The sequence below is a fragment of the Vanessa tameamea genome, chromosome 11 (assembly GCF_037043105.1).
Source record: "Vanessa tameamea isolate UH-Manoa-2023 chromosome 11, ilVanTame1 primary haplotype, whole genome shotgun sequence".
NCBI classification, from domain to species: domain Eukaryota; kingdom Metazoa; phylum Arthropoda; class Insecta; order Lepidoptera; family Nymphalidae; genus Vanessa; species Vanessa tameamea.
The window spans coordinates 10,563,064-10,583,111 of NC_087319.1; the positions used below are offsets into that span (position 1 = coordinate 10,563,064).

The 20,048-nt window shown below is 32.4% G+C and overlaps 2 protein-coding genes across 3 annotated transcripts in view; one reads left to right on the forward strand and one right to left on the reverse strand.

Annotated features, from left to right (window-relative positions):
• Nucleotides 1-20,048, forward strand: part of LOC113396173 (protein PF3D7_1417600-like) — a 580,968-nt gene that overhangs the window by 526,483 nt on the left and 34,437 nt on the right. The window lies entirely within an intron of this gene.
• Nucleotides 1-20,048, reverse strand: part of LOC113396186 (uncharacterized oxidoreductase YtbE-like) — a 22,418-nt gene continuing 2,370 nt past the window's right edge. For both annotated transcript variants that reach the window (XM_026634020.2, XM_064216198.1), the window contains exons 2-6: nt 2,898-3,001; nt 2,527-2,607; nt 2,341-2,448; nt 1,957-2,237; nt 1-1,871 (exon numbers count right to left, since the gene is read on the reverse strand). In XM_026634020.2, coding sequence (XP_026489805.1) covers nt 1,518-1,871; nt 1,957-2,237; nt 2,341-2,448; nt 2,527-2,607; nt 2,898-2,970 — 897 coding nt within the window. In that variant the 5' untranslated portion in view covers nt 2,971-3,001 and the 3' untranslated portion in view covers nt 1-1,517. The remainder of the gene's footprint in view (nt 1,872-1,956; nt 2,238-2,340; nt 2,449-2,526; nt 2,608-2,897; nt 3,002-20,048) is intronic.

The following is a 20,048-nucleotide window of genomic DNA, read 5'->3' on the forward strand; positions in this document are numbered from 1 at the left end:
TTTAATACACCAAGAAGATTTATTGTAATATTATTAATATCCTTAACATTTATTATAAATTAATCATTTGAAAATAAATGCCAGTTTCCTTTTAGAATGTGTATAACCGTAGCGTTTAAAGGCGTTTTTACAAGGATATGCTGAGCGTTGCACAATGTCAACAACAACACGCTTAAAACGTTACCAGTTGTTTTGAATTCTTTTACCCTTGTTTCTAAGGTCATCAACTTCTAGCTTCATGGTTTCTTCAAAAATATCTTGCTTTTAGCATCTTTTTCATAATCTTTATTTAACATCAAACCACAAAATTCGATGTTAAACTCTAATTGATATTTGTATATATTCGGTTCATCGGACACAATGATCTATTTACATAAAAAAAACCCAGTATAGCAATTATATAAGAATAGACTTGAAAAGCGTAACTGAGCAAGTCACAAATGTTTTTTTTACAGAATAGCACTACCCAGAGTCGGATTTAGAGATTGGGTACCCGGACCTATAATCACGGAGCTCCTATGTAAATTAAACACATTTAATTTAGTGTATATAATAGATATCTAGACACAGTAAATAGCAAGTATAATTCTTGTGTTAGATATTTACATACAATCCTTAAAATAATTTAATTTTTTTTAATTATTCAAACACTTTATAGAAATAGGATCAATTTATTTGGAAATCTATTTTGAAGCCCTCACTTGCTCCAGGATCTCTAAGACTTCTAAATCCGGCCCTTGCACTACCGCTCATTGTAACTAGAAATAATCACGTAAAAGCAAATAGTGGGGTAGCCTTAAGATAATATAATCTGTACTTTATACATCTGTAATCAATTATCTATACTCCACTCGTTCTGACGATAAAATTTACACACCCTCGTCTCCAAAACTTATTATATTTCCACATGGAATAGCGACTCGACTAAGCCAAAGTTCAATAATGAGAGGACTACATTAATGTTCGTAAATTACATACCATTATTATCTTATAGGGGTTACATAGAAACACCATTGCCGATAAAATAATGCATTCGACCACAATTCGACCGCATTTCAAGAAGCCCACATCTCTAAAATATATTTTACTGCCTAGTACTTTTTATTGTTCGTATTTAAAGAATAACATCACTTGAGTCCTGGGTTTTGCTTCTTCTAATACTTAACTCTAATTACATAACATGTATAAGGTATTTTGTTCTTTATACAAGCTTTATACATATATATTGTTAGATCATACGATAGATGAAGATAATTGGACATAAATTGTCACTTTATAGCCATACCCGATATGAAGACAATGATTCAATTATTACCGTATTGTATGAAACATATCATACTTAATTATAATAATTTACAAATAAGTACATCGAAGATCGTAGCATAGGAAAGGACAGAGACCATTTACTTTACGAAATCCACGAAATTCAGTATTCAATATTTTCAAACGTAATTTCAACACTGATCAAGCAATCAAGCAAGATCAGATACTCGAAATTAGTCTGAAGAAAACCTGTTTCATGCAATACAATGAGGATCCCATGCGTATTTCATGTTAGCTTTGCCTAAAGAGTCAAGTCGCAACAGATCTTCTTGAGATAATCTAAAATTAATTTGAATATTGGATTTGATTCGATGTGGCGTCAAGGATTTGGGGATAACAGCTACTCCTCGTTGTAACGACCATGCCAGCAACACTTGCGCTGGAGTCGCTTTGTATCTGCCATATATTTCTCTCACAATACTCTCTTCCATTAGAGTATTATTGCTTACAGCTAGTCCACCGAAGGAGCAATACGCTTGTATTCGTATGTTATGACTTTCGCAAAATTGTAGCATGTCGTCTTGGTGATAGTGTGGGTGCCACTCAATCTAAGAAACAAGATGGACAAAATGACAAACATGTAACGGTTCTTCAACGGGATCAATAATATATAGTAGTAAAAACGTCACCTACCTGGTTCACCATAGGTACTACGTCGGTAGCTTCAATCAGTTCCGTTAAATGTCTTATTGTGAAATTTGACACACCGATGGCTTTTGCTTTACCTTGGTCGTAAAGTTTGATGAATTCTTTCCAAGTTTCAACGCGTAATTCCGCATTTTTCGGATTTTGTGCATTTATATTTGCTGCACCTGGGAAGTGGATCAGATACAAATCTATATAGTCCAAGCCTATATTATCTGAGGACTTTCTAAATGCATCTGCAGCAAGGTGACCTCCTAGATCAGCTGGCGCTGTAAGAAACAGTTTAGTTATTAAATATTGTAACGTTACATATTAAATTACGTAAAAGTAAATACGGTTCTATTTGATAACAAAATGTAAATAAACACTTGCCTAATTTAGTTGTAATAAATACATCTTCACGTGTTAGACCGTGTTTCGGCAACAGCTTGCGCAGAGCATATCCCAAGAATAGTTCATTTTGATAAACTGCTGCAGTATCTACGAAACAACATTTGTTTAAGCGTTTAACGTAACGTGTATATATTATAATAAATAACAAAATTAATGGCATCTTACCAAATAAACGATATCCAGCCTCCAGAGCATAATCTACTGTCCTATATAGAACTTCACTGTTACGGATACGATATGTTCCTACTGAAAATTTAAAGCTTTTATTAACATTTGATTTCGTCTAAAGGAACTATTTATTTCAACATTAATTTACTTTAATAAAACTGTAATAAAAATATTTTGTGTACACTCTATTAATAAAATTGTTTGTCTCTCCAGATTTAACTGAAATGTCAAATGGCCACTAACAATTTGTTTCGAAAAATGTAAGAATTTCCATAGAATAAACTACAAATAAGCTGACCAAAGACAGTTTATTGTACTTATTCATACATGTAATATAAAAAAATAATATACTTTTCAAGTGGACTTACATCCAACAGCGGGCATTTTGACTCCATTTCTTAAAATAAATTTTACATCACCGAGATTACCTTCGCCTGGCATGTTTTTGGCTAATGCATAAACTTGCTCAAATCTGAAACAAATAAATATTTTTACTCTTAGCTATACAAAAACGAGAAGTGTTACAGATTGTGTACACATAATTTGTATGTTCGTATAGAGTAGGTACATACTGACGGTAGGACAGCTTCGCTTGGAAGGGAGCTCTAAAGTAGGGATAGCTGCCACGGACGTTCGAAAGTAGATGTATAAAAAAATATTGATTGATATATTTTATTTCTAAGGAAAAAGTAAGTCGTTCAACTTTTAAAATTGTTAACGAAATGATATTTTGGTTAATGTTATTAAAAAGAAAGCAGTTATAATAGAAGTTTAAAAAAAGATACATATCTATTTTGTAATTAATAAGTCGAATGATTTTATTGTACGTTTGTTCTTTTTGCATGTGTTTTCAATTAAAAGTATATCAAAGGAATTTATGATCGTTTAATCAACTTATTTTGTGGTCGGTACCAAAGTTTGCTATAAATAGATAAAATCTTATCAGTATTTTATTATAATTTTAAATCGGTAGTTGTTTGTCAGTATCAGCATAATTAAGATTATCGTATTATTTTAATTTGGCGTCACAATAGATGTATATAATGTTGTTAACATTAATAATAAAACGAATTGGTCGCGTTTTTATAAATAAAATAAAATATGAAGATACATGAAGTGTTTAGTTAGTAACAAAATGAAGAGAGTTTGTTAAAACGAAACAACACATTAAAACTAAATTATAATTTTTTTTTTTAGTATAACTAAATATTATGTTTAATGTCAAATCATCGTGGTAAGACAACGTCTATTTTTAAATAGAAAAAAAAAATCTGGTAAATAACAACATCAGACGAATCAACGAAGCGCTTAAAACGACTCGTTAAGATCCATAAAAGTAATAAATATGGAACCCAAGACGTCGGGACAATTGCACATGCGCGACGATTGCTTTTTTGTCATGACCGAACATATCCCCATTTGGCCAATAATGAGAATCGGTGATCTCATGGCGCCTCGTCATGTCTTTACGCAGTCACGCGACCAAAAATAACCTCCAGCCGCGCCCTGATGCAATTCCCGAATCGGAATTGTGTGGGAGGAAATATAGGCCAATTTGAAACCGATTAGATCAATTCTCTAAACGATTTCAATTGTCTACGAAACAGAAAATTAGCTTAAATTAACATTAATATAAATCATTCACTAAAATAAACTGAAAAATGCCTATATTTGTTGACATCGCCGTACATAAATATTCGTGTTCTATAAAATAATATAATTAATGTTTCTGAGCTTAGAAATATCACGAAGTGATCACAATAATAAGATATTTTAGCGTGACCAATTCGGAGAAACATGTTACGGATAAAGTACATTGAACCTACTATAAATCCAAGTAACTCTTACGAGAGTGTTTGTATATTGGTCATCTCTTGATACCTTTTAAGCTATTTTGGATGAATCATATGTATTCTGAATATGCACAAAAATTAGAACAATTATGTACCATAGCGGTGAAGTTCTAGGCTAATGACCTGTTAGCCACATTTAGAGTTTTGTTATTTTAGATTCATTTACTATATACACAATTACATTATTGTTTCAAGCTGATTCAGTTTAAATAGGTATAGGTACCCTATATAGTAGTATCACTATTTTAGTCAATCGATAAATGACATTACATAAGCGTACATTAGTGATGACAGGATTCATATAATATGCTATCCATTATGAACATTATGACGTCACTAATTAAAAATAATCTTTTTGCATAACAGTGTTACCTAACTTTACCCAAAGGCATCGTTTATATGATTTAAGTTAAATTAAGAAGATAAACAATATCGTCCTCGAAAATTGTATTATAACTGTCTCAAGTTAACATAAATGGTAATTTTTTGTACAATGCCTATTTAGTAATTATTCGAATAATGTCCGGCCACTATTTAAATCGAATATGTACATAGATTTTCAAATAATAAAAGTGAAAAACTGCAGGTAACATTAACAGCCTGTTAATTTTCCACTGCTGGGCTAAGGTCTCTCCCTTTGAGGAGAAGGTTTGGAGCATATTCCACCACGCTGCTCCAATGCGGTTTGGTGTAATACAGATGTGGCAGAATTTCATTGAAATTAGATACATGTAGGGTTCCTCACGATGTTTTCCTTCACCGCCGAGCACGAGATGAATTATAAACACAAATTAAGCACATGAAATTTCAGTGGTGGGTGGTCTCTTGTAGCAATAATATTTAACAGGTTGATATTTGCTCGATTGGGCTGATAAATCAACTGATAAATATGCCTTGCGGAAGCCGCACACCCCTAGTGTTCTGTAATTACGGGGAAAAGTGTCAAAGATCAGCACGTCTGGTGTTGCACTTATGTATTAGGCGACAGAAGGGTTGCATCGCGATTTATGCATATCGATTACATAAAAAAAAAAATTAAAAAAGTTATCCAAAAAGCCAAAATATGCTGAAAGTTCCGTTAAAATTGTGTTACACAAAAATTCCAATATAAATAAATAAAAATTAAGATACAACATACATACATATCTGAGAAAAAAATTACACAAAACTTTGCATATTTATTATATCTATTATTTGTTTTTAATATTGTTAACAAAAATCTATTTTTAATTTTTTGGGTTTTGATTACTGATAAAAAATAAATCAATGAAGCCATTTCACATATATCCACGGTTTAATTAATTTCAGAGAACGAAATGAATGTTGCCAGGCATTAGCTCATGTACAGTATCAAAGGTCAGAGATGTGTCTTCGCTGTCCCAAGGAGTTCATCGTCAGTGTTTTGCCTGTAATACGTACTGCACGGGCACTGATTGTCGCTTGCTTGTTTGATGCTGTGAATTACGTGCAGGATTATATAAATACGAATGGATATGCGAAGTGGAAAAAGCTGCGGGACATACATATATATTGCAAGATTTTGAAATGCTATTTTTAATTTATAAGGCTGCTTATGCTGCTGTTGGTAAAATAATGTTCGTTCTAAAAAATATTTTGGGGTCACTGTAAGTAGGACTCGAATGGTTTTAAATATTGCGGAATTTATTTTCTGGTGTTTTGTCTGGTTTTTTTTTAATATAGTTCGTCGATTGGGTAAATAGGTCCCTTGATGTTAATTGACCCATGCCGTCCATAGGTACAACATTATGAGTATTAGAAATATTAACCATCGCATGTATTAGGCGTTTTATAAAAACTTGAAAATATTTTATGTCCATTGTGCCTTTAATTACACTGGCTCACTCATCCTTCAAACCGGAACACAACAATACTAGGTATAGCTGTTTGGCGGTAGAATATCTGATAATGGATACCTACCCAAACTGCACACAAAGCCGAAATAAATTAGAATACATTATATAAATTTAAATACATTGATTTCTTCAAAAAGAAAATAAACCTACAAAATTCGAATAACCGTGAATTTTGGGGTTAGGTCATACAGCAGGTACCATTTACTAATATTGAATAGAATTTTATTGACCCAGTTATAACTTCTCTATATCATTTAATATGATCACTAAATAATAACTCATACAAATCATCAAACTTTGATAAAAAACGAAGTTGATCTTAAGGTACACTAGATGTAACTACATAATATGAAACTAGAGTTTTCTCACCTTTTTGTCTGTTTTTTAAGGTTGATACTTTAAAAATTGACAATGCGCATCGATCGACAATAATCTGATTAATATGATTTTATGATAGACCTTGTCGAATGCACTGCTGTGAACTGTGTAATATAATTTTATGTGAAAATATGGTGTCAATTTAAGAGTAAGTCAGTTACTCAAATATCTGAGAAATTTCAAGGTAAAACGTGATTCGCATACGGCACGCTTGATGTATTTTTTAGATTAACAGTATACAGTTCTATGGCTATCTACTTTGGGGTAATGCCGGCTGCATTAGCATCTCTCGATCAACGATCTTTTCATGCAGAAAAGGGCTAATCGATTTATTGCCCAAGCCATAAAATATTATAAAGAGGTAAATTTAATCAAATAAAAATGTCACTAAATGTCTCCTTTCAATTACTAGCACTTTGATGATGTGGAATTATATTAAAATTGTTTTCAACCACGACTTCAATTGATCAAGCTTGTTTCATATCAAATTTCATCAAATTCAGTTCCTCTGAATTTCTTTCATACTTCTCAAGTCGAACGTCATCGAACGATTTTCTTTCCTGATCGGTAGTTGAATTTAAAAATCAAAGTATAATGCTTCTATATAAGTATAATAAGCATTTTAACTTTGACTTGACTTTGATTAGGGTAAATTTATGATACGTTATGTTCAGATTCAAACGTAGGTGGCTATGAGTCACTTGGTGTTGTTCTAATGCACGAGTCAACTGCAACCTTCACGCGTGTAATGCGTTTGTTTTGTGACATTCTTAAAACTCAGGATCTTATTGTAGGTGTTTATCTTAAAGTATAATGTTATCAATATAAATTAAACAACATTAAGTATGTTTTTGAGAATATATAAATATTTGCAAGTTATTAATGTAATATAAATTTGGGCACTATTTATTTTCTTGCTGGTTTTAATATCAGATATTGGCACCGGTTAAAATTTACGTAAGAGCGTACTTAAATAAATTATATTTAATATTTAAATATTGATTTTAGATTACTTTGGAGTCATTGTGTAAATCTTATTAATGTTAAATTAAAGCGTTTTGATTTTTTTATTAAATTAAATGTAAATACAAGAGTTATTATAGTGCACATTCAGTACACTTTCCATTCCCTAAATATCATAACCGGACGCGATAGCAAGCCGAAGCAGATTTGCCAAAATCGATACTCGATCACATTCGGTACTCACTGGTATTGACATCACATTACAAATTAACGGTCCATGATATTATGTGTGTGCTGTTTAAAATGAAATACTTGAATCATAGTTTATATTACGCACTATAGATACTACACACATCATAACTATTACTAGTATCTATCATTCTATTATTTTTTATAAGCAGTAATAACTTGTTTTTATGTAATATATTTTATTAAATAAAAATAATGTTGTAATGCTTGTCGCGTAATTTCCTTTTTATTATTAAATACACAGCAATTTCTATCGTTCAAGTAATTTTAAACTTCATTTTCTTGAAAGAAGTCTAGCGTTAGATTAGTGTAAACTGTACGATTTCCTGTTATTAGGTAACTGCTGTTGCTCAGCGTCTTAAAACTTTAAGGAAACCACAATTTTTTTACGTTTTTAATTTACTTTATTTAAACGTAGAATTTATGAGTAGTCTAAATTTTATGACTTTGAATTGAAAGTCGTTTATTAAAAACTCTTTGGTTGGTAATTAAATTAATGTAAATAAACTTTTCAGAATACACAATTACAAGACAAAAAATGTTACATTATTTATGTACATTTTTGAAAAAAAAATTATACTTGATGAAATATGCATATTCTAACACGGCACAGGGCACTGTCTTTCCGTAACTGTCAAGGTAATGAAAGGACCTTGTTACCGAACGGAATAACTACGGGAACGGGACAAAAACTGGATTTGATCGGATAGGAATTGAACGACTCTAAGCGACCAAAAAGTGCAATGCATTGCAAGATGCATTCCATTGTTGATTGGAAACGAGATTCAGCCGCCTTGCAATGAAGTCGTGGAACTAGTAAAGGTTTAAGACTAGAAAATAGTTATGGACACGGTATTTCCGTTTTTAGTCAATATTATTTAAAAATATATTTAGCTAAATTAGTAGGTCCTGTCTTCGTATGCGTGAGCCTTTGATGTTATTAGAATTTAAAAAAACATATGATTTGTTTATTTGAATTTGGAAAATATTATTTATTCGTAAAGAACTAATCATTCTTCTTTGTTTTATATTTTTGAAGTTCATTCGAATTAGAATGAGTTTACTTAGAAATTACATTAATATGTTTTCAAGAAGTATTCCTCTTAATTTGAATAATTAAAATTATTTTGTGATAATCATACATTATTGCTAGCTATACTATTATTTATAATAAAACAATATTAAATGGTTTTACGACTTTGTGTTCACTAAGGAAAGGACGGGTTTTAAAATAATAGTGTACCCCGGTTAACGTCTGTATTGATGCGATTACTAGATGCTATTAGTTAATTAATATCGTGTTGTATCTTTGTTTATCGCGTCCACAGTTATTCGTGGTTGTTAGTTAAGTTGTAGCGACCCAATGCAGGGCGTAATGCGGTGCCTTCACCGCGCGTTCCCGTGAGAACGCGACCGACACCCGCGCCGGCAGCGCTGCCACATGCCATGTGAAAAAGGTCAAGCGCCGAGATACTTTTGCGAATGTGTAATTTTGTAATAAGGTCCTGTTTAAACATAGCTAACCCGAGCTAACGTAAGTCGTTTAGGCACAAAATCGTTTTAGTATCTAAAATGTCTGGCTTTCAGAGTTCCGTACGAAACATTAATCTATATATTTTTATTAATTTGTAAAATTTTAATCTTCAAACTAAACTGTATGATTGTAAATCTATTTAAAAGTAATTTTCATAAATGAGGTTTTATCAAATTTGTATAATTACGCTTATTATATAACACGACGTATGTTATCACGTAATCTCATAGGATGATTGTTAGTATTATCTATGGTGTAAAATTAGTTATTTTTGAATATATAACAACTTTTACCAAAACGAGTTTAATATTAGGGACAGGCCGATGGGTTTTTTAACCAATTAAGTAATTTATTTTTAACGAGTGCGGGCATTATGGTAATTTAGAACGAGTGGTTGTCCCTTAATAGCTTGAAGGACGGACAGACCTGCATTCCACTACAGTGAGAAAACCTAGCTATTTGCATAATTTAGAAATAACTGTCTGTTACAGATGTTTTCTAGCCAATAAGTTTAAAAATAACAATATATGTCCACATAATAAATATAGACTTATCATATAGATAAAAGAATGCTTAAAAATCGTTAAGACTTGTTCTGAACGTTAATCTAAAACATAATATCTTGTCTTGGACGTTTATATACCACAAATAATATGTGTATTCTTTAATAATTTATTAATAAGCGTCAAAACAGCATGAGAAAATAATATTTCCTCCCACGATTATTCCAAGAAACTGCTTCGTGTGAAAACAGCGAACAATGTGTTTAAAGAACGACAACACTGAAAGGAACAGTTCATTGAAGACGGCTTGCACAAAACCATTATTAGTTGGACCCCTTCGTCCCTTACGCACTCAGTTTTTTATCGTTCGAGAAAGGAAAATATGTGCATCGATAAAGGTCAACAAATGTGGTCGACTCGAACACATACTGCAGCCATTGAAGTTCCTTCACACGGTCAAATACGACAAAAAATAATACAAAAACCGTTACGCTCCCGAAAAAATATTCCCATCACTCTTGAATGTCTCATTGACAAAATCTGTATAATGTCTTGCCGAGTTTCTTGTATGAACTTTGAACGCAGATTTTTTTTATGTCTTAAATTAAGCTCTTAACATGTCATAAGAAAATAAAATCGGTACTCAATTCGCACAATATAATAGCATATAGAATGAATTGTTAACATGTTAACAAATTATGAGATTAAGTACAAAAAAAAAACATCAAATTAGGTTCTGAAACGACTTATAAAGTTAAGTCAAAATACATATTGAATGAAATATATACGTATATATATATTATAATATATAGTAAAAAATTAAATTACCAAATATTACGAGATCATTTTAAATAGTGGACAAAAAATTATTATTGAAAGTTTGAAGATAATAAATAAATAAAACGTACAAGAAAACGACCCTTCTGAAGATAATGAAACACATGGGTCACAAATGTGCGTGGACCTATCGAGCGACATTCCGTGAATGGAACGCTTAACTCATAGAGATACGAAATGTCATCCTATAAACATTCTCACGATACCAATATTTAAAAACAGATAAAATGTATTATTTTAAAAATGTAGTATTTACTAAAATAATAGAGGTCGGTACTGGTAAGATCAACCTTGGATATGTTGTGAGGAATGCCGGTAAGAGCGTGGTTGGCCTGAGGGTGCATTAAGCTATCATGCCATCACCACACTCGTCTGGTCTGCATTCTTGAGCCGGGTCCGGTGTCCGGCTCAGGAATGTCTGCAGCTAGCAACCCGAGACGGAAGGAGCAGCGGCGGAAGCGGTTCATGGAATCATTCTACATTTTTCTAGAACGTTCGAATCGACTTGTCCGTGTAATCGTTTATAAACCTTATCTTCATCGTAAAATGGCTCAAATTTGAATTAAGAGCCGAATGTAGTTGTTCATTGTTTCCGACTATGAAATGATATACCCCACCAATAATTAAATAGCATTAGCAGCAGACATACATTAACCAATTATAGACCTTATGTTGTTGTTAATAGACTGTATTTTGTAAATTATTCAGTGATGCGGTGCAACTTAATGGATCGCGAATATTCATTGCCGCGAAGCGCAACCGTCTCGCTCCAGTGTGCCGTGTATCCTGCCTATACAAAGTGTAATTTTCTAAATGTTTTGTCTTATCAGTATCCTTAATTCTTGCAAGAAAGATAAAGTAAATACATACGAGAATATTCGTAATTGATATCTCTACAAATATTTCAACGCAGAAATACAATCAGTAAGAAGAGTTGTGCTAGAAACTACATCGTTTAGTAATAATTGTTATTCAAGTTTTTAATGTGTTCATTATTTTCACACTAACAGTTCTAGTCAATATTTGAGTTAAATTTTTGTGACACTCGAAATATTCCATCTCCCGCTGAGGTGGTTAAACCTCAGGTTAGTTTTCTTTCTTAGTAATGTATTTGGAGTTAAATTGGCGTCACAATTCGGCCCGGTCGATTGTTGATTAAACAACCGAGCGGGTCCCGCATGCCTCGTCCGTTTCAATTGTAAACAGTTATTGGAAATCAATTGAAACTGAACAAATTGCCTCAACGAGTTGAATGAATGATGCTTTGAGTATATCAAATTCTTAGAAAAAGAAACTTTAAATATCAAAATAGTTATGTTTGTGTTTATTTGTATCGCTTATTAAAAAAATAAAATAAGGTTGATCGAAGTAGGCTCTGAACAGTACATCTGAATCAATATTACATAAAAAGTAAATCTACAGTGGGTTAGGTTCGGTCTGTTGATTATACAGAGCAGAACCAACAAGAAGAATAACAAATAAACTCATTATATGTATAAGTAGCACTTTTGTTATTCTTATACTCTTATGTGAAATCTTAAATTATTTCAATTGTCAGTTTGTCATAAAAGGTTTTTAAAAAGCACGGAATTATCTATATACATACATACAATAAAATTGGAGCGTCTGTTTGTAATATTAAAATAGTCGCTTTTTACTAAATGCATATTTTTATTTTTGTCTGTCTGTCTGTCTGTTTGTGAAAATCTCTGGAACAGCAGGACCGATTTCGACGAGACTTTCACTGGCAGAAAGCTGATGTCATAAGGAGTAACCTAGGTTACAACAATATCTTTTTTTGTTAAATTCAAACGCGCACGAAGTCGCAGGCACAGCTAGTTTTAGTTAAACTCACAGTTCGGTTCAACCTTTTTTTTATAACGTACCTACCATGGAAACAACGGATTGTTGTTGCTATTGGTTACCTAACGTTGATAAGAATAAAATAAGCATAAAATCAACCGTATAGAACGACGACGCAAGTCATACGTGTAAATATAATATAAACTTTTTTGCAGTTGTCAAATGAGGTTACAGTTGAAAGAGGTATACCTAATTTAAGTGAATTTTATGTAGTAGATAAGCTGTGAAGCGTACAATGAATAAACTCAAACTGTCTTTCATTTAAATTATAGACCACAACAGACAATATATCAATGTTACAGTGTTTAAAAGACATTTTATGAATGGTAACTTGTATTCTCAGCTTATAGGGCTACAGCTCGAGACAGTCATCGTATCAGTATCACGTTAGTGGTGAAAGTGAGGTCGCAGCTTTCTATCCGCCACGGTGCCGCTTGGCACCAGTCTTGCGAAAACTATATTCCTACCTATTGCTAGTCAATTGGAAAGTTTATGTTATTAGATATCTTTAAAAATTGTATGTTAAACAAAAAAAAAAAAAACAAAATCCCTAATTACGATGACATTATATATAACAAGACTATGATTAGAGATTAGAATTAGTTATCAGTTACCACCATGTGTCCTGCCTTACTGTTTGTGATATTATTACAAACAAAGCAATGTCGCTGCAGTCGAATAAACGACAAATCACAAAGAGATGGCTCAATCAAGAATACCTTCTTCTTTAATGTAGAAAATAAACTTGTCGAGTTGCGAGATTAAAAACACGACGAGTAAATGGGCCGTCTGATGGTGACGTCGCCGACGACCATGGGATCAAATATATTTTATCCCATGTGCCTGTAATATCATTGGCTCACTCGCCCTTTAAACCGGAACACGACAATACAAAGTACTGGTGTTTAGCGGTAGAGTAGATAAGGCGGTGTTACCCACCCAGAGAGGCCTGCAAAATCGCCGGGTAAAATAATATGCAACAAACAAACGTAGGTACGTGATATTTTTAAAAATAAAAGCACAATGAGCATGATCTATAGGGCCAAGACAATACATCAACGAAATATATAAAAATGGTTTTCTCTTTAAGAGATACATTTAGAGCAAGTAAACGTGGTAATATAATTTACATAATATTGTTTTTGTTTTTGTCGGTGGCCGCTCTGATACCTGCAGTTTATGTGACGTTTTACGATGAAGGAAATTGCGCCGAGAATGCTATAGGGCATTTTTATTTATTGCGATATAATTTTACTGGTTTTTCTATATCTAATATTCTTACACCACCGCCGTCATAGACTGAAGAATCTGCGTAAACATGGAAATAAAATTAAAAAAGAAAACTTCTCTTCACTTAAACTGCGCACATGGCAAGGCAACACAAAAGGTCTGTTTCATTATATTGTGTGAAGGCATTCTTTGCTTCTCTGAAGGCGAAGAACACAATGTCCATTGTGAAACTTCTGCGGCAAACGACGTGAAACGAGATCCTTGTGCCGCTTAATGTATACGCGCACGCATCTACAATTCTACAGTCATACGAAAAAGTGTCACCTCGTAGCTAAATAGACATATGTTATTTTAAATATATTGTGTTGTATTTAATTTCAAAACATAAGTAATGCCTTTGTTTACTAAAAAGGTGAAGATTATCTACCGTATAAGAATAAATCAAAACGATTGGAGTAATTCGAACTGTTCTTTGTCTTTAAGGAGACATTGACCGACAAGCTCACAACGTGACCAAATTTGTATTAGCTCATACTTATTTAAATCTTAATCTCTGATGTTAGCAAATTCGTGAGCTATTATGATATTTTCTGTATTAAAATGTATATCTAATATATTGTGAATTTATGATTACAAAATCCAGCAATGAATACGATAAAGTTGTTAATCTCGTAATGATATTAAACTTTACAATAATGATTCGTAATGGTGACGTCACCGGTACGAATTTGGCAATGGCAGGCGTTCGACCTCCAATGGCAATGGCGTCGTGAGTCGTGACTTCTAGAGGTAGGTACGATGAAACTGCGCAACAAACTAAAGCAAAAATAATTTTTGTTTCAATTCTAATTACTATTAATCTCTTACCACATTGCGTTCACACTAATTAATACATTATAAATACGTATTTTGATATTTAGTTAAGCTGATATTTGGCTATTGCGTTTCTACTTTGAGTTTAGCACTACAATAATCATGGTTATTATTTTTTTATCGTTGTTGCGACATTATAAGCTATGACGGAGTTATGGCGAGCGTAACAATTGAACACCTTTATCCGTGGGAAAATCATTGCCATGGTGGTTAAACAAGAAGGTTAACTCCACCATATGAAAAAAACTACGCCGTAATTATTTCCCAAGGATGCCTTTTTTATTACTTTTTACCATAAACTGATATATAAACAAAAGACGGGACCTAATTAGGAATGATCTTGTTTTTCTTGTATTATTTCCTTATTTATAAACGTCGATTAAGTTCCTACGTCATTATGTTTGAATACGTATGAACTAAATTTTGTGGAGCAATATGTAACCAATTTATGTAATAATACTCAATATCATACCTATTTAATAGAGTTAGCTACTTATATTTTACGTAAGAAAACAATCACAACAATCTTATATGTAAGTCTATATTACGTATATAAAGCCTGTTAAGAGGATACCTACAGACTTTAAAAAAGTACCTTGTGTACACGTGCAATTATATATAATGTTTGTTTATTGCAAGGCATAACAGTGACGATGACGATAAATCCGATAAGCTATATTGAATATATTTAATGTCAGAAGCAATAGCTTCTCCCAAAGTTGACCTTGTACTAATGAAAAAACTTGATTTTAATAATGACGAAGCAAAACACGTCGCGGAAAATATTATAGGTAACCGCTCCCATGCTTTAAATGCTTACATCCGTGTAGTCTATCGAGAATACCTACGAGAGGGAAGGGATTAGATCGGCGTTGAGTCAGCGGCGTGGCCCAAATTCCACAGAACACCATCCGCTAGTAGCACCATCAATGGAATACCACTCAAAGGCCGTTAAGCCCAAGCGCCAGAATGGTTTGCGCAGTCCTCTTAAAGCCGTTGTTTCATGGTTTAGCTGTCTATGTGGCATTTAGCGTCTAGCAGATGCTTTATAATCATAGAGACGCTTGAAATCAGTTCGGTTAAGATTTATTTATTGTTAGAGATTAGATTTATGCAGAATTTATGTATGGTAACATTTGAAGATTACTTTATTTTTTTATACAAAAAGCACTTTTTCTTAATTGTAATTTAAATGTAAGTTTCACTTGAATAGTTGGACGGTTAATTAGTTGAATGCTGTGGGAATAGGGCGCCATAAGGTACAATGGTCGCTATTATTAGTGAGACGACCTTCAAGACTGCGCCCGGGAATGTCTTCGCTGGTATCAAGAGCCCTATTTTCCAAGAATCGTGATGCTCACGAGCACAGCGCACATTTTTTAGAATACACTATACAGAGAAGATAGAGGGATAAACTAATTTAATATTTTAAAGTCAATTATATATTACTAGAAGTACACAATAATGTACTTTAATTTCATAAGAATACTTGAACACGGAAACATTTTGTGAAAATGCATCTTGCATCTTGCATTAAAGGTGTTGTAAACATTAAACGCCGTCTTAAAAATATTTTACGAGTATATCTTTGAATATTTTATTATTTTTTATTTAATATGTTTGAAACTTTTAATTATTACAAGAACTATTAATTGCGGATATTAGGAACTTTAACAAATGACATAAATACAAATGCTTGTTGATGTTCAAGACGATTGAGGCGCACTATAAATTCCTTTGCCTTCTTAGCGCCAGCCTACCTGTGGAGTAAAAAAAGTATTCTGGTTGTAGGGCCGCGTCGGCGCTTTTGAGATAATTTATAAGGCTTTGCCTTTCTTGGAATTTCGAAATCTCGCCGAGAGAGCTTCGTGCCCAACTCACAGCTTCAGCAAATGGAATGTAACGGATTTAGATAGTAAAAAACTGTGCATTGTGTCGGAGCACATTGTGTGACGTCTCGGTAAAACATTCCAATTTTAAAAGAACCCCAATAAAATTAGATGTACTGATGTAATAGGTACAAAAAAAAACATCTGATCCCTATTACACAAATCAAATTACCAAAACGATATTAATCTGATGGGACAATTAATGTAGGTACGTTATTATTTAATGATATATCTACGCGCGATAAACATCACTAATGATAACGTTTTACACAACTGTACAGAAAATAAAAAATCAATATCTTTTACAAAACGAAACTCCGCAGTATGTTAAAAGCTTAATGTTTGAAAATAAGTTTCTTGTTTCATTTTATGCGTGAGCAAGAGGATGCATCTACATTCAGGTATTTTTGTGTTCACTTGGAGCTGAGTCCCGCCCGTCCAGACGATTCTGGGAAAAGAAGGCCGCATACCACGCCTCGGGCTGCCATTGGTCATTCTACTTTGCGCCCAAAGACTTACTTGAAATTGTCTCAGATACGCCGTTTATTTTTCAGACCAGTTTTACCTTCCATTACCGTTTACTTTCATGATGGCTTTTTAAAGTGTAGATTTTACGATTTTAAAATATAGCTATATGGTTAAATAATTTTCTATCGATAGATTAAAACATATATATCTCCTCAAACAAGGCACGTCGGGTGAAAAATGTCAACGTTATGAATAACATTTCACAAAAATTATAAGATAAATGTTCTGAAATATACTTAGTACATGTAAATCGAAAATAAAACTTATGTAAAAACATAATAACTGTACTGTAATCCAGGATAATGATAAGGACTTGAAATGACTAACTAATAAAATTTTGTTATTAGGAAATACCGATACCGTATGCTATGGACAGGATGCAAACTGTAGTAAGTAATAGCATTGTAATTTTTCAATTCTCAATAATTTGGATTAGACACTTATCACTTGAGACTGCGATAATATTTTTAGGGTTATTTACGTATATTTTTAAATACATTAATTGTATTTAAGTGTGTTATTAGATATTTGTTTTTGCCTTATACTAATATGGTCTAGCATGCTCATACAATTTTATTGTTTGGTCACGAAAGAGCCCAGCAGCTTGTATGTTGTTTCTATTAACCGGTTTCATTCATTAAACCATAGGAATGCATTTGCTAGCATAAAAATATTCTGTATTGTACTAACATTTAAATTACAAAAATGTTTTTACAAATAATTCAATTCATAATCTTGTGAATAGAAGCTTTTAGTGAAGTTATTCTGTAGGAACAGACTATGTAGGTTCGATCATAAGCCACCCTAAGTTGTCAATATTTTACAATCTGGTCGAATACAGTGTCAAAATTGTTATTTACAAATTATTATAGGTTTGCACTCAGCTCTAAATGTAGTAAATAATTAATGTTTATTTTCCATGCAATTGTACGTATAACTAAGATGACTAACAATACTTAGAATTTATATTTTAATGATGTCAAAGAAATATGAGGTAATACATATTACGTAAGCGATACAAATATAATACATAATATAAGACCTATCAGATACTAGTGATTTCTTATATATATATTAATAGATAGGTACGTATATAAATACAGTTAAGGCATCGGACGGCAGTGGAGGGCACGTTGTTCGAAACGTGCCATCTCCCTATTTCCGTGCCCTACCCAGAGAAAACGATTATAAAAATTCCCCGATCAAATCTTAAGAAGTAGAGTGAGAATAATATCAAATTGTATGTATTGTATGTAATGTAATATAAAGACAGTGTTAATACCATTCAGCTGCTTTCCGGCCAACGCAAACATTTTTAATATCACAGTAACGTTTGTCCATATAAAATAAAAACAGAGGAGTATACGCTTCCTATTTACGCTGTTATATTTGACGCATTTTTTAATGTTTTTCACAAATTACTCGAAAACGCCTAGACCGATTAGGATTATTTAAACTTTATTATATTATGTTGAGGCAGGTATACCAGTAGTCCCATATATTTTTATTTGGCATATGAATGCACAAAATCGAATAACAATTTAATTGTCATCATACATGCCTATATATAATATTTCCCAATAAGCGTTTTTATTTCTTTAAATTGTGTTATATTGATAGAGGCAGTTGTAGCAAGTCATTCCTTGGTTGTATCATACGCTTCCTTGCTGACGTTCGTCCACTTCAAACGCGTATAATATATGACAAGGCGTATGTTAAGATTGATTTCTTGATTGACTTTGATAGTTATAAAATATACGAACATATTTATTATGCAATTAGATGTGTATAATTATATCTAGAGGACAGTTTCAGTAATTTAACATGACATACGTGGTCTATAAGATGTTTTAGAACGGCCGATACAGGCATACATGCTTGCTTGTTACTAAATTATTTGGGATTTTATCCAAGTTTTAAATGTAATACAGAGGTAGTACATTTAAATCTCATTTGAGGGCGATCGTTTCTTATAATACTTAGCTTAAAGTTGTAAGCCCCTGGATAAACTAAATTATTGAGGTCTTTTTATTTATGAACGTAAGACATAAATACAATGTGTTTCTGTTTTTTCACAATTTAAACATTAATAGAATTATCCAACTCATGTAAGGTGGCCAGCCTTCTCTTTTATGGTTTTAACTGGATTCACGCAAACACTTATCAAATAACTAGTTGTGGCTCTGTTCCTTGGAGTTCAAGCTTGATTCATATCAAATTTCATAAAATTCGGTTCTTTGATTTAGCCGTGAAATAACAACAGACAGACAGAGTTACTTTCGCATTTATAATATTAATATAGAAGTATAGATTATAAGAGTTAGTAAAATACATATACAATATGTTTATATGATGTGTACTTTCCGAGGGCCTCGTATGGCAATTTTATTTAAGAATTGACTAAAATAATTGCCCGGATCGACGGTTTCCATGGAAATGCTTTCAAAAAAGTATTACAGAAGTAGACTAAATCTTTATATATAATATTAATAAACCTCCAAACTGTCAACCACAAATCCACATATGTATCTTTTTTCTATCTTTTAAAGATAAGTCACAATTATTATGATTGAATATGTTTTGAGAAATACGATAATATAAATACTATTGGTTTATATTACAATGAAAGTCATTTACAATGTTTCTTCTGAAAAAATCATATTCTCGTTTTCATTCGGATAACTAGGTACTACTAGTATCGTATCACAAGATATTTAAATAAAACATTAGAAATAAAACTGGCTCACATACAATGTATGCAGTAAGTACAGTACGAGCGGTTATATTACTAAAATGAATACAGATTGCTGAACAGCCGTGAATAAAAAAATGGGTGTAATTCATTATATTGTCGCGAAAACGGGGCGGGTTACTAGTTTATTTTATAAAAGGAGGGTGAATGAAACGTATACCATTTTAAGGTACAGTGCGTGTATGTTCACAAA